A 15,022-nucleotide genomic window follows, 5' to 3' on the forward strand; every position below is an offset into this window, starting at 1 on the left:
GTTGAGACACATATTCCACAAAAAGTGACTGAATACATCTATAAACTAAATTATGAATGCATTAAAAAAACATTAGCTCAAACAAAAACTTAGCTTACGTTGGTCTTAACAGGAAGCAGTTGGATTGAGCCATGTGAAAAGAGGCAGACCAGAGGGCATTGTATCCACCCTGATCAATAAAACTAAATGCAACACTTTCAAAATAAACCATTACAACAGCAATTTAATTAAACGAATACTCGAAGGACCAAATTTAATTCGAATATTTTTTTTCTAATCAAATACTCGAGTTAATCGATTAATCGTTGCAGCACTAGTATGCATTATTGAACGACAGTGCAGCCAGATCCAGCGCTGCCACCAGAGGGCAGTGTATCCTCCACCATCAAACAAAATACAATACTTTTGGACTTTTTTGAGTTATTTTGAATTTTTAAAGGGTTCATTCCGACTTGCGCAGAAATTCAAGTTACGTCGCCAGCGGAGGAACGTAACTAATTCTTAACCCGGGGACTACCTGTATAATAAAGAAAATATTGATGAATTCTTTCAGTGTCATTGACGTTCAATCATGTGACCCTTATGTATTCCCCCAATGCTTTTTTTGTTGTAAATTAAATGTAAATTCAAGCATTAAGGGGTTAACACATGAGCAGCCATGGACGTCCAATCCATTTTGAACTGAGAGTGCTGTTCATTCACTACCATCCCTCCCACTTCAAATGGATTGGACGTCTACTAGTGATAATTTCCATCAAATTTGTTGATTAAAAAAGCAAATTGAAATCTTGACAAGCACCAAAAGTGATACCGAGTCAAATGACCAGTCAGGCGACAGTAAAAACATTTAATAAGCCGAGCGAACTCTGAGGCACGTACATATTTCTTTATACTTCATATATTACTCCCGTTATTACCATCTCATAGCATAAAAACTCTTCAACGTGTTTACACGCTACAAAAATATCTTCATGAAACCCTGTAAATACGTCGACACTTGCGTGCGCGCGTGCTTCACTTCATCCAAAGTCGATGCGCGGTCGGTACTCGAGGACCATGGGATACGTCTGCGAGGCATAAAAAGCAAAGGAACACATTATAAAAATAGAAGATACTGTGAAATCATACGACAATTATACATGAAATGGGGTCTCGAACTCGATTTATCAACAGGAAGTGGGCCACATCAAATATTTGGTAACACTTTATTGGACAGTGGCATCGTAAGACTGTCATAAGACCGTCATAATTATGACATGAGACTGTCATGAGCATTTATGAATGCCTATGACAGATGTCATGAAGTGTCTGCCGGCAAATGATGTCACTTTTGAACAGATGTAAAATATGCAGACTGGACATAAATGGAGTAAGAGACAAAATTTGCCGGATGACACTTTATGTTATCTGTCATAAGTATTCAGTTATACTCATGACAGTGTCATGTCATAATTATGACAGCATTATGACACCCCTGTCAAATAAAATGTTCAATATACTCAATATTCCACAGAAAATGTTTCAAATATTTGAAAAATGTACAAGTAATCCAATCTACTAAATCACAGGTGACAAGTCGAGGGCCCGCGACATTATTTTGAATGGCCCGCGAAGGTAAAGTGGTATGAAAAAGTATCTGAACCTTTTGGAATTTTTCAAATTCCTGCATAAAATCACCATCAAATGTTATCTGATCTTTGTCAAAATCCCACAGATGAAAATACAGTGTCTGCTTTAACTAAAACAACTTATAGACCACTTATTAAACCATTTGTAGATTTTCATATTTTATTGAGGACAGCATGCAAACGAAGACATAAGAAGGGAAAATAAGTGAATCCTCTGCCAAAGGAGACTTAAAGAGCAATTGAAACAATTTTTTACCAAGGTGTGTGCCCAATCACTGATGAGTGGTTTAAAGTTGCCCAGCCCACTATAAAACACAAACCTGGTAAGAAATGTCTTGATGAGAAGCAATGTCTGACAGCATCATGGCTCGTCTAGAAGACCTGTCTGAAGACCTGCGCTCAAGGAGTGTTGATTTGTATAAAGCTGGGAAAGGATAAAAAACCATCTCTAAAAGTCTGGATGTTCGTCGTCAATCAACAGTCAGAGAAGTTGTCGACGAATGGAGAGTTTGGCACTATTGCTCCTCTCCCAAGGAGTGGCTGTCCACCAAAGATGATGCCAAGAGTTCAGCGCAGAATACTCAGAAAGGTAAAAAAGAACCCCACAGTGTCTGCTGAAGACTTACAGAAATCACTGGCATGGTCCAGTATCTCCGTGCACACATCAACTGTATATGTAAAACTGTGGCCAAGAATGGTGTTCATGCAAGGCTGTCTAAAAAAAACATTGTTGCTCATTTAGTGTTGGCAAAAAGGCACTTGGACACTCCACAGATGTTTTGGCAAAATATTTTGTGGACTGATTAAATCAAAGTTGAATTTTTTGGGAGTAACACACAACGTCATGTGTCGAGGAAAAATGGAACAGCTCACCAACATCACCACCTCATCCCCACCGTTAAACATGGTGGAGGGAGCGTCATGATTTGGGGCAGTTTTGCTGCCTCAGGGCCTGGACAGCTTGCAATCATTAATGGAATAATGAATTCAAAAGTTTATCAGGAAATTTTGTAAGGAAACCTGAGGCTGTATGTCAGAGAGTTGAAGCTAAAAAGAGGATGGATGCTGCAACAACACAATGATCCAAAACACAGAAGTAAATCAACGTCAGAATAGTTTCAGAAGAACAAAATACATGTTCTGGAGTGGCCAAGTCAAAGTCCAGACTTGAACTCCATTGAGATGCTGCGGCATGACCTAAAGACAGTGATTCATGCCAGACATCCCAGGAATGAACTACAGCAGTTTTGTAGAGAAGAATGGGCCAAGATTAATCCTGATCGATGTGCCAGTATGATCTGCAGCAACAGAAAGCGTCACAAAAGGCCACAAAATATAAAATGTGACGGTTCCCTTACTTATTCTTCCCTCTTCTGTCATTGTTTGCAAACTATTGTCATTAAAATATGAAAACCTATAAAAGTTTGGGTGGTTTTAGTTAAAACAGACAGTTTTTTTTCATCTGTGCGATTTTGACAAAAACCAGATCACATTTGATGGTGATTTTATGCAGAAATAGAAGACATTCCAAAACATTCGGATGCTTTTTCATACCACTGTATATAGATAATTTTTTAATTAAATATTTTTTCAGTGATATTTTTGCTGCGACGTGGCGGCAATGTTCTTACGTTGTGGGCACGCAGCCGCCATCTTGTCATGTAGATGAACTCCAGCGTGTGATCTCGACCCATGATCTCACCGTTACACAACACGTCCAGCTGCTCCGCACGCACATACACACACACCGAGTCACATTCCAGTCCATCAACACGTTAGCGCGCTAACGCTAAAGCTAATGACCTCGTAGGAGCTGGGTAGTTTGAGTTTGAGGCTTAGAAACTTCTTGATGGTTCCCACCGTCACGCGACTGGAACAACGGATGAATTTCTTCATCAGGTCCTGAGTAGCAAAGAAACGACATGCACTGAACACTTAAGACTTTATAGGGCACTAATTGGCCACCATTGACAGCAGTAGATGTCCAATCCATTTGGACTGGGTTCGTTCAATCACACTTGTCTAGCAAATGTTAATATTGTGGCCTGCGTGACTTATAACAATCAAGACGCCAAATTTTTACGTGGTTATATTTGTTTTGTACCGTGACGTTGGTCTCGCCGGCGTGGCCCGTGTTGCACAAACAGTCGAGGCAGACAGCGATCTGAGGGTCGCTCCTGTGGTAGTCGTCGTTGCCGCCGTCGTCCTCCCCGATGGGAAGCCCCGCTCCCACCGCGTCGCCGGCTGCAGTTGCAATGACCATCGTGACAAGTCACCAACGGTCACAGAGTCATCGTTGCGATCGACGCTCTTACCCGGTAGGTTCTCGTCACGCCGATTTTCCCTCCAGAATTCCACCTCTCGTTCCTCCTCCTCTGGATCGCAAAAACGACATCAGTCAGCATCAGCGTAGACGACGTCGTCAAACGCGACACTTACGCTCTCGGAGGCCCGGAACCAACTTGAAAATGATCTCCTCCAGAGTGTTGTCCAGCCTGAAAGCAAGGAAATTAGTCGGGAACCGAGATGAAGAGAAACGGTGCTTGTCGCAAGACAAGTACAGTACAGTGCCTTGCAAAAGTATTCGGCCCCCTTGAACCTTGCAACCTTTCGCCACATTTCAGGCTTCAAACATAAAGATATAAAATTTTAATTTTTTGTCAAGAATCAACAACAAGTGGGACACAATCGTGAAGTGGAACAAAATTTATTGGATAATTTAAACTTTTTTAACAAATAAAAAACTGAAAAGTGGGGCGTGCAATTTTATTCGGCCCCCTTGCGTTAATACTTTGTAGCGCCACCTTTTGCTCCAATTACAGCTGCAAGTCGCTTGGGGTATGTTTCTATCAGCTTTGCACATCGAGAGACTGACATTCTTGCCCATTCTTCCTTGCAAAACAGCTCGAGCTCAGTGAGGTTGGATGGAGAGTGTTTGTGAACAGCAGTCTTCAGCTCTTTCCACAGATTCTCGATTGGATTCAGGTCTGGACTTTGACTTGGCCATTCTAACACCTGGATACGTTTATTTTTGAACCATTCCATTGTAGATTTGGCTTTATGTTTTGGATCATTGTCCTGTTGGAAGATAAATCTCCGTCCCAGTTTCAGGTCTTGTGCAGATACCAACAGGTTTTCTTCCAGAATGGTCCTGTATTTGGCTGCATCCATCTTCCCGTCAATTTTAACCATCTTCCCTGTCCCTGCTGAAGAAAAGCAGGCCCAAACCATGATGCTGCCACCACCATGTTTGACAGTGGGGATGGTGTGTTCAGGGTGATGAGCTGTGTTGCTTTTACGCCAAACATATCGTTTTGCATTGTGGCCAAAAAGTTCAATTTTGGTTTCATCTGACCAGAGCATCTTCTTCCACATGTTTGGTGTGTCTCCCAGGTGGCTTGTGGCAAACTTTAAACGAGACTTTTTATGGATATCTTTGAGAAATGGCTTTCTTCTTGCCACTCTTCCATAAAGGCCAGATTTGTGCAGTGTACGACTGATTGTTGTCCTATGGAGAGACTCTCCCGCCTCAGCTGTAGATCTCTGCAGTTCATCCAGAGTGATCATGGGCCTCTTGGCTGCATCTCTGATCAGTTTTCTCCTTGTTTGAGAAGAAAGTTTGGAAGGACGGCCGGGTCTTGGTAGATTTGCAGTGGTCTGATGCTCCTTCCATTTCAATATGATGGCTTGCACAGTGCTCCTTGAGATGTTTAAAGCTTGGGAAATCTTTTTGTATCCAAATCCGGCTTTAAACTTCTCCACAACAGTATCTCGGACCTGCCTGGTGTGTTCCTTGGTTTTCATAATGCTCTCTGCACTTTAAACAGAACCCTGAGACTATCACAGAGCAGGTGCATTTATACGGAGACTTGATTACACACAGGTGGATTCTATTTATCATCATCGGTCATTTAGGACAACATTGGATCATTCAGAGATCCTCACTGAACTTCTGGAGTGAGTTTGCTGCACTGAAAGTAAAGGGGCCGAATAATATTGCACGCGCCACTTTTCAGTTTTTTATTTGTTAAAAAAGTTTAAATTATCCAATAAATGTTGTTCCACTTCACGATTGTGTCCCACTTGTTGTTGATTCTTGATAAAAAAAATTAAATTTCATATCTTTATGTTTGAAGCCTGAAATGTGGCGAAAGGTTGCAAGATTCAAGGGGGCCGAATACTTTTGCAAGGCACTGTACTAGTGTTGCACCGATACCACCTGAGTCGCTCCCGATGTGATACAGTTTGCGATACAAGGCTCACAATCAGTGCTGTTTTTAGTAGCCCTTTTAAGTTTTGTCATAGGCTTCATAATTATATTGACGGGACGTGGGGCCGATTAATAGGGGGCCTGCATAGTTGGCGTGGCCCTAAAAGCTGACCGAGCTTAAATTCTTTATAGATATTGATGTAAAACAGTCTCAATTCTTGGTTAAAAGTAGGGCAGCAGCTATCGATTATTTTAGTAGTCGATTAATCGATGAACTAGTTAGTTTGAATAATCGAGTAATCGGATAAGGAACATAAAAAAATTAACCTGAACTGAGCCTCAAACGGTATAAAAATAAAAGAACAATTGACTTATATAGCAAAAGTGTGCTAGCTTAAATGCTACAAAACGCAAACTTTTTTTAAATTTATCTTTTATTTATTTATTTTTACAATGTACTTATCAAATGGTTCAGACACATATTCCCACAAAAAAAAAAACGGCAAAATATACCTATAAACTAAATTACGAATGCATTAAAAAAAACTTTGCTCATGTTGGTCTTAACAGGGAACAGCTGGATTCAGCCATGTGAAATGAAGCAGAATAGAGGGCTGTGTATCCACCCAAATCAATAATCAATGAAATAAAATAAAATATAAAAAATATAAAAAATAATAATAAAAAAAAAAAAAAACGTGTGGCTAGCATTTATTTTACGTAAATATGTCGAAGTACGATGCTAGTCTGTCAGTCAATGTGGTGGCCGCCATCTATAAACACAGCTTTTCTTGTGAATGCTTAAATCCCTGAATTCTTTATAGATAGACGTAAAACAGTCTCGATCCTTGGTTAAAAGCCAAAAAACTGCAGGTAGCATTTATTTTACGTAAATATTGCAAACTATGAGGCTCGTCAGTAGGGAAATTAGCGGCCGCCATATGTAAACAAAGAGCTTTTTCCATTGAAAATTCTTGTGAATAATGCTGAAATCCCTGAATTCTTTACAGATATGGTGGTATAACAGTCTCGATTATTGGTTAAAAGCAAAAAAAAAAAAAAAAAAAAAAAAAATGTGCCATTAGCATTTATTTTACGTAAATATGTCGAAGTACGATGCTAGTCTGTCAGTCAATGTGGCGGCCGCCATCCATAAACAGAACTTTTCCGGTGAAAATTCTCGTAAATAAATGCTTAAATCTCTGAATTCTTTATAGATATGGACACAAAACGGTCTCGATTTTTGGTTGAAAGCAAAATAAATGTGCAAGTAGCATTATTTTACGTAGATATTGCGAACTATGAGGCCAGTCAGTAAGGAAATTAGCGGCCGCCATATGTAAACAAAGAACTTTTTCCGTTGAAAATTCTTGTGAATAATGCTTAAATCCCTGAATTCTTTACAGATATGGTGGTATAACAGTCTCGATTCTTGGTTAAAGCAAAAAAAAAAAAAAACCAAAAAATGCGCCATTAGCATTTATTTTACGTAAATATGTCGAAGTACGATGGTAGTCTGTCAGTCAATGTGGCGGCCGCCATCTATAAACAGAGCTTTTCCGGTGAAAATTCTCATAAATAAATGCTTAAATCCCTGAATTCTTTATAGATATGGACATAAAACAGTCTCGATTTTTGGTTGAAAGCAAAACAAATGTGCAAGTAGCATTTATTTTACGTAAATATAGCGAACTATGAGGCTAGTCAGTTAGGAAATTAGCGGCCGCCATATGTAAACAAAGAGCTTTTTCCATTGAAAATTGTTGTGAATAATGCTTAAATCCCTGAATTCTTTACAGATATGGTGGTATAAGTCTCGATTCTTGGTTAAAAGCAAAAAAAAAAAAAAAAAAAAAAAAAAAAAACGTGCATTTAGCATTTATTTGATTTATTTTACGTAAATATGTCGAAGTACGATGTTAGCCTGTCAGTCAATGTGGCGGCCGCAATGTGTAAACAGAGCTTTTCGGTGAAAATTCTCGTGAATAAATGCTTAAATCCCTGATTTTTTTATAGAGATGGACGTAAAACAGTCTCAATTCTCGGTTAAAAGCAAAAAAAAAAAAAAAAACAACAACATGCAGTTAGCATTTATTTTACGTAACTATGTCGATGTACGATGCTAGTCCGTCAGTGAATGTGGCAGCTGCCATCTGTAAACAGAGCTTTTCCAGTGAAAATTCTTGTGAATAAATGCTTAGGTCCCTGAATGCTTCATAGATATGGACGTTAAACAGTCTCAATCCATGAAGCTTCTTGAAGCAATAAAGCTTGAAAGCCAATTGGTTCAAAGATTCATGGTGGTTCATTTGGTCTTATGATAGTCTTATGATACCGCTATCAAATAAAGTGTTACCGGTTAATATCTTTTGGTGTGAATTAGGGCTGCAGCTATCGAATATTTTAGTAATCGAGTAATCGACTGAAAATTCTATCGATTAATCGAGTAATCGGATAAAACAAATATATTTTTAGGTGAAGACCAATTATAAATATACATGAGAAAACAAGACATTTCATCTAATCTTGAACCATTTTCAGTCAATCAATGTCTTTATTTTCGATGTATATTGTTGAAAACAGCCAACAATTGCATCTCAGATGTAACTAGAATTTAAAAAAGACTAATTCACTGCTTTCACTCAAAAAACTTTTAGATCTTATTAAAAAAAATATATATATATATATATATATATATATATATATATATCTTACCTAAAAATGCTGTTACGCTTGATAACACACATCACTTAAAAGTTAGGATTTTTTCCCACGTGTTTCCATTGAATTTCTATTTGAGTCAAGCTATTTTTAAGTTCTAGTTAAGTTTTAAGTTAGTCTAAACTGTAAGTCCTGATAGGATTTTGAGTTTTTGCAGTGTTCAAAATAAATGTATGATACAGGCTGTATTGGAGCACATTAGGGACCAGTGCTACTTGGTGTTTTATCCAGCAATGACTACTGAGCTAAAATTGATAGTTAGCATGATTAAGTTTTTATTTTACACCCTCATCACTCCACAATGCTATGTTAGTTTAAAGCCTGTATGTAAGACACGTTAGTCACGGATCGACAGTGGTCATAATTAATAGAAACCTAGCCCTCCGCAGGGCTAACGTTACGTGAACTAGTAGTGACAGTAGCGTTAATCTTATTTATTAGCGCTTAGCGCTCTTTATTAGCGCTTAGCGCTCTACTGCTTTAAGATGGCGGCTGTTTACTAACGCTGCCCAGATGCGGCCGAGTCTGTCATTTTGCATCTAGTTCAACATACATGCGATCTCTATGAGACCCATCAGACGCTACCTGCAACCAACGTAACATCGTGCGGGCTAGTATTTAGCAACGTCGGCGTCGTTTGTAGCGGCTGTTGGCTGCAGTAAGTCCCCCCCCCCCCCCCCCCTTCTTCCTCTCCGCACGTGACATCAGCGCGTTGTCCCGCATTAAAAGTAGTCCGAGCAAAACGTGATGCTTAAGAGTTGTCAAAATAAACGATTACTCGAGGTGAATAAAATTACTCGGATCAGTTTTTAAACTCGAGTTACTCGAGTTGCTCGAGTATTCGTTTCAGCTCTAGTGTGAATATCCCATACTACAGTGAGGACAGCTGCGGCTTATAGTCCAGTGTGGCTATCTATGAACAAATGCCGTTTCTGTGTCAAATTTGGTGGGTGGCGGCTATAGTCAGGTGCGCCTTATAGTTGGAAAATTACGGTACGAGGAGAAGATGGGATTTAAGATTTAAACTCAGAAAGAGGGTGCTCATTTCAAGTTTACAAGACAGGAAGTCACATGAGAAAATACAAAGTAAAAGGAGACGCATACAAAAGACAGGAAGCCAGGTGATAAAACAGGAAGTGAGTCTGACCTGAGCATCTCCAGCGGGTTTGTCTCGTGGACCTGAATGCCGCATTTGGGACAGTCGTTGCTTTCCTCAAAGTGCTGCACGATGCAACTCTTACAGACTGAGGACACGTGCATATGCTAAGCTAAACGAAGCCAAACCAAGCCGAGCGAAGAGAGCGCCGACTTACAGGTGTGCAGGCACTCGGTGACCGTGGTGGGCTTGATGAGGTAACCTCCGCAAAGGTAGCAGGTGATGAAACGGTTAAAGTCTCGGACCCGGTGCGTCCTCCCGCCGCCGGACATCTCGGATGTGATGTTAGCAAAGGTCAAAGGGCGATTGGGTAAAGTCCTGCTCCATGTCAGCCGCTCGCGATCACATGAAACAAACTCGCGTGGCGCCCTGGGAGAAACGGGGGCGGAAACTCTGACCCAAGCGTCCCGTGGCTCCTTCTCCTTCCAGAACCCGGGCCAGTTGCATGATCGTTCCGTGAGACAGCGACCGCTCCTTCTTCATCACACGAACGCCGCTGGAATGGCCACACACGAAAAAAAAGCACAAAAGGAGCTCGTTTTTCAATCCATTTTCAGTATCTGCCGATATTGAGTAACCACCCGAAACCTCGACAATGTTCAAAGATAGGAGTCAGGGGTCAAACTCCGGGCAATCCGGCCCGCCAGATCATTTTGTGTAAATTATGTGCATCAGCTTTTTGTTTCTGGCTAAATTAAAAGTTCACTAAATTTAAGAAAATAAGATGCTGGATCAAAAAAAAATGTTTACTCATTTCTTTTAATATTTAAAATTTGACTTTTTCCTTATTGTTTTTTAAAGCAACACTGCCGAGGTTTTCAACCTTTATAAAATATTTTCATAACATTTGTGATGATATGTCAACTGACAACTATTTGAAAGACACCTCTTCTGTGGGGGAATACGGTACAAAATCTAACTTTTCTTATTATCAACATCGTTGACAACAATAATAAATAATAATTTAATAATAATATAATATAATAACAACATGTTATTATTTAGCCACAACTGGATTCATTACCTCATTACTATTCACCCTTTAAATTGCCGCTGGAAACAAATTTGTTTAATCCATCTGCAGGCTACCTGGAGATCATGATTTTACAACACTGTGCGCTGGTCCTCATGGGAAACGAAGTCTTCCTTAAGGCAAAACACTCCCGCTTTTGTCCACCAGCGTCGCTAAAATCAACCAAAACCGAACCGTTACCTGGTGTTGTTTTGAATAGCAAAAACAAAACAAAGAAAATTAATTTCTATATGAAACAAAAAAAGAATATTTACTATTTCATTCCCTATTTTCTTTTTAATAAAAAATATTTAACGATTAAAACATTTAATATTTTGGCCAACAAAATGTTAAAAATCACTTAAAATTGCCATTATCCTGGGCTATGCTAGCCAGTTCTGCAGTGGTATATTAAGTACTCACTTTTTTTTTTATTTAAGTAAAAGTACAGATACAAGTGCAAAAAAATACTTAATGCAACACTTGGTAACTTTTCTGTTTGTCGATTTTAGCGACGCCGGTGGAAAAAAGCGGTAGTGTTTTGCCCTAAGTTAAGGAAGACAGCGTTTTCCATGAGGGCCAGCGCACACCCGCACAGTGTAGTAAAATCATGGTGGTCACTTGCAGATGAACTAAACAATATTTCTGTTTCCAGCAGCTGTGTGCAGGATGAAAAGTAATAAGGTAATGAATCCAATTTTTGCTAAACAATACCATATGATGGTTAGCAAACATGTGTCCTGGGTGGGGGTGGGGTTAATGTTTATTCTGTATATCCTGGTAGCCTGACTTTTTTTCCTCCTCAGACAAAACTTTTTGTCTCTGTTGCTCTGCCATCTTAGCAGAATTCGCGCAAAAGCATTAGCATCGACTTCCGTCTTTATAACAAATGAGGGAAAGGCTGAAGTGACTTATGCCGTGAAGCAGTCAGCACATTTGTAATTTTTTTTGTGTGTGGCAGAGTGCCTGCCGCCCTCCTCCAAGTTAATTAGTGAAAGCAATACAGACCCCGTCAAGATATAAAAGAGGTGTCATTCAACTAGTTGTCAGTAGACATATCATCACAAATGTTATGAAAATATTTTATAAAGGTTGAAAAGTTACCTCGTGCTGCTTTAAGATTTTACTGTTTTTCTTGTTCTTTTAAATAACAAAACCAAAACCAAGAAAATACATCTAAATTAAAAAAAAAGATTTTTTTACTCTTTCATTCCCTATTTTCTTTTTAAATTAAAAATGAAAAATAAATAAAATATTTAACTATTAATATCTGAATTAGGACTGTCAAAATTATCGCGTAACGCGCGGTAATTACTTTTTTAAATTAATCACGTTAAAATATTTGACGCAATTAACGCACATGTCCCGCTCAGAAAGTATTCTGCCTTTTGGTAAGTTTTGCAGCAAGGCTTTTTGTGCTGTCCAACAGCGAACTCTTGTGGTCGCTTTGCGACATGGTTTATTGTTTTCTTGCCAGTTCATTATGGCTGCACGACGTCTCGGGCTGATAATGTTGTGCTTATATGATCCTTGGACAAGATTTGTCCGTAAGTATGGTTGTTGTAAAGAATGTACATATTATGTTAGTAAGCAAAATGTTATATTTTTTGTATGAGACGCTTTTTCTTTATGTTTAGTGAACCTGTATAGCGTGCTAAGCTAACGTTGTTGCTAATGCAATGCTTGTGTAGTTTTTTTTTGTAGTTTTACGACGGTCTAAAGAGGACAATGGTTTGAGGCCATTTTATTAATAAATCAGATGAAAAAGGAAGAAGTCTAATTATTAAGGCGTCGTTCACTAGCTGTCTAGCTTTGGAAAAAGTAGACGCTTCGGAGTGAGGACAGCATAGACAGATTTAAATGACAGTAGAGTGAAATGCCCACTACAGTCCTTATGTACCGTATGTTGAATGTATATATATCCATCTTGTGTCTTATCTTTCCATTCCAACAATTTATTTTACAGAATATATATAAAATTTACAGAAAAATATGGCATATTTTAGAGATGGTTTGAATTACAATTAATTGCGATTAATTACGATTAATTAATTTTTAAGCTGTAATTAACTCGATTAAAAATTTTAATCGTTTGACAGCCCTAATCTGAATAAATTTTGGCTAACAGATTGCCAAAAATCGCTGAAAATTGCAATTAGCCTATGCTACGCTAGCCGGTTCTGTAGCGATTACTAACAAAGAAACACTCAACCTAAACATATCAAATTGGGGGCCACAAAATAATCTTTTTCGGGCTGCAATTGGCCCCTGGGCCGCAAGTTTGATACCACTGCTTTAAGAACACCTTTTTAACTCATTCACTACCTTTAAACATCAAATCCATTTAAACAGGGATGGCCAGCATTTAATAAATCATATTTCAGTGCCACTGACGGCAATAGACGTCCAATCCATTTGGACTGGGACAGCTAGCAGCGATTGGACATCTATCGCCGTCAATGGCACCCAATGAGCTAAATAGTACTACATTCAGTATATGTTGATACAGTACACCACTTACTCCATCATACTGGGACATGGTCTATGCATGGTCATTGGCAAAGTGTCGCCGCTAGCCCCGCCCCTTAAGTCTCCAACCGGAAGTGATCCACCTGCTGTGTGACCATTTCAACGACGTCACAGACGCGCGCGTGATCGCACACGCACGTCCCGTCGACGTCATTGTGTTCGTGTGCGCGCGTGTCACTCACCCTATGTCATCGTGTAGAAGTGCGTCACGATAACGACGACGACACAATACGGGCGCGGAAGGCGTTCGCAGCGCTCCGTCCGACGACGACGCGCGCTTACGGGAAAAGTTGGCCAGCGTGACGTCATCCGCGTTTGGACGACCGAGGGAGAAGAAAGAGGGGGGCGCCCGAGTGGGCGGGGGCGCCTCAAGTTAAGTCCGGAAGCAGATTCAAACTACATGAAATAAATGACGAAATGAAAAATCACCCACCTCTGTGATCCGCGTCCTCGTCGTTTCCTGCCTTCCTCCCGCCGGATGTTCGCTGGCGTCTCTCGGTCCTCGCGCGCTGCCTGCTTCCCTGCTTGCCTGCCTGGGACACACAACACGGAACTTGGAGGCTCGCTTCGGCTCCGCTCGTTTCGCTTCGGCTCCGCTCGGCTTACTTCGGCTCCGCTCGTTTCAGCGGGAAGGCGGGCGGACAGCTCCGGTGGGCGGGAAAAGCCACCGGGACGCGGAAGTTGTTGTGTAATCCAGTCACGCCGCACACACAAAGCTACTCAACTGAATGACGCTGATAAAATAGAAATACAGTTACTAGAATAAAATGTCATGCTTAATTTAAACCTGTATAGTTTATTTTCAAAGCACAGCATTTTCTGCCGTAAGAAAAGTGTAAACATAAACAAAAAGGTAAACTTGTGAACAAAAAAATCTCTTGAAACCAGAAACTGCAATTTCTGTAGAAATTACGATGGGGCTTTGTTGTGGTAGTTACATATCTATCAGGTCACTTCCTGTTGATTTGGGGACATTTTGGGAATTTGGGGACACTTCCTGTTTCATGGCTGTCAATGGGATCGACTTACTTAGGCGCCAGTTGAATGTCAATGACTGTCATGGTAAATGGTCCAAAATCACAAGGACCTACTGTATTCCTGCCATTGAAAATGAATGGGAAATTTGGACGTACATGGCTGTCAATGGCATCCCATTAGAAATGAATGGGACAGTTTTTGGAGAATTTTGGGGTAACCGTAAGTTTTTGCTAAATTCTGTATACAACTTATGCCCCTAACGGTCCTTGAGTTTTTATGTGTAAATTGTATGTTGAAAATTCGTGTGAATAAATGCTTAAATCCCCTAATTCTTCATAGGTATGGACGTAAAACAGTCGATTTGTGCTTAAAAAAAAAAAAAAAAAAAGTGCAGTTCGCATTAATTTTACATAAATATGTCGAAGTACAATGTTAGTCTATTAGTGAATGTAGCTAGCGACTGCCTGATGTAAACAGAGCTTTTTCGGTGAAAATTCTTGTAACTAAATGCTGAAATCCCCGAATTCTTCTCAGATATGGACGTAAAACAGTCTCGATTCTTGGTTAAAAGCAAAAAAACCCATACAGTTAGCATTTATTTTATGTAAATTTGTCGAAGTACAGTGCTAGTCTGTTAGTGAATGTAGGTAGCGGACGCCTGACGTAAACAGCGTTTCCGGTGAAAATTCTTGTGAATAAATGCTTAAATCCTCGAATTCTTTACGGAGATGGACATAAAACAGTCTCGATGCTTGGTTAAAAGCAAAAAAAAACGTGCAGTTAGCATT

The 15,022-nt window shown here is 39.8% G+C and overlaps 2 protein-coding genes across 2 annotated transcripts in view; one reads left to right on the top strand and one right to left on the bottom strand.

Annotated features, from left to right (window-relative positions):
* Nucleotides 1-15,022, top strand: part of LOC130923026 (cytochrome P450 26C1) — an 82,172-nt gene that overhangs the window by 44,417 nt on the left and 22,733 nt on the right. The window lies entirely within an intron of this gene.
* On the bottom strand, nucleotides 834-13,857 carry pcgf5b (polycomb group ring finger 5b). Its single transcript, XM_057848405.1, has 10 exons — nucleotides 13,690-13,857; nucleotides 13,439-13,533; nucleotides 9,873-10,211; nucleotides 9,707-9,803; nucleotides 4,068-4,123; nucleotides 3,944-4,003; nucleotides 3,733-3,872; nucleotides 3,432-3,530; nucleotides 3,260-3,349; nucleotides 834-1,067 (listed from the first exon to the last, which is right to left on the bottom strand). Exons 3-10 carry the CDS (start codon nucleotides 9,985-9,987, stop codon nucleotides 1,020-1,022), a joined length of 705 nt encoding a protein of 234 aa, XP_057704388.1. The 5' UTR covers nucleotides 9,988-10,211; nucleotides 13,439-13,533; nucleotides 13,690-13,857; the 3' UTR covers nucleotides 834-1,019.

Source organism: Corythoichthys intestinalis, chromosome 10 (assembly GCF_030265065.1).
Source record: "Corythoichthys intestinalis isolate RoL2023-P3 chromosome 10, ASM3026506v1, whole genome shotgun sequence".
Taxonomy (NCBI): Eukaryota; Metazoa; Chordata; class Actinopteri; order Syngnathiformes; family Syngnathidae; genus Corythoichthys; species Corythoichthys intestinalis.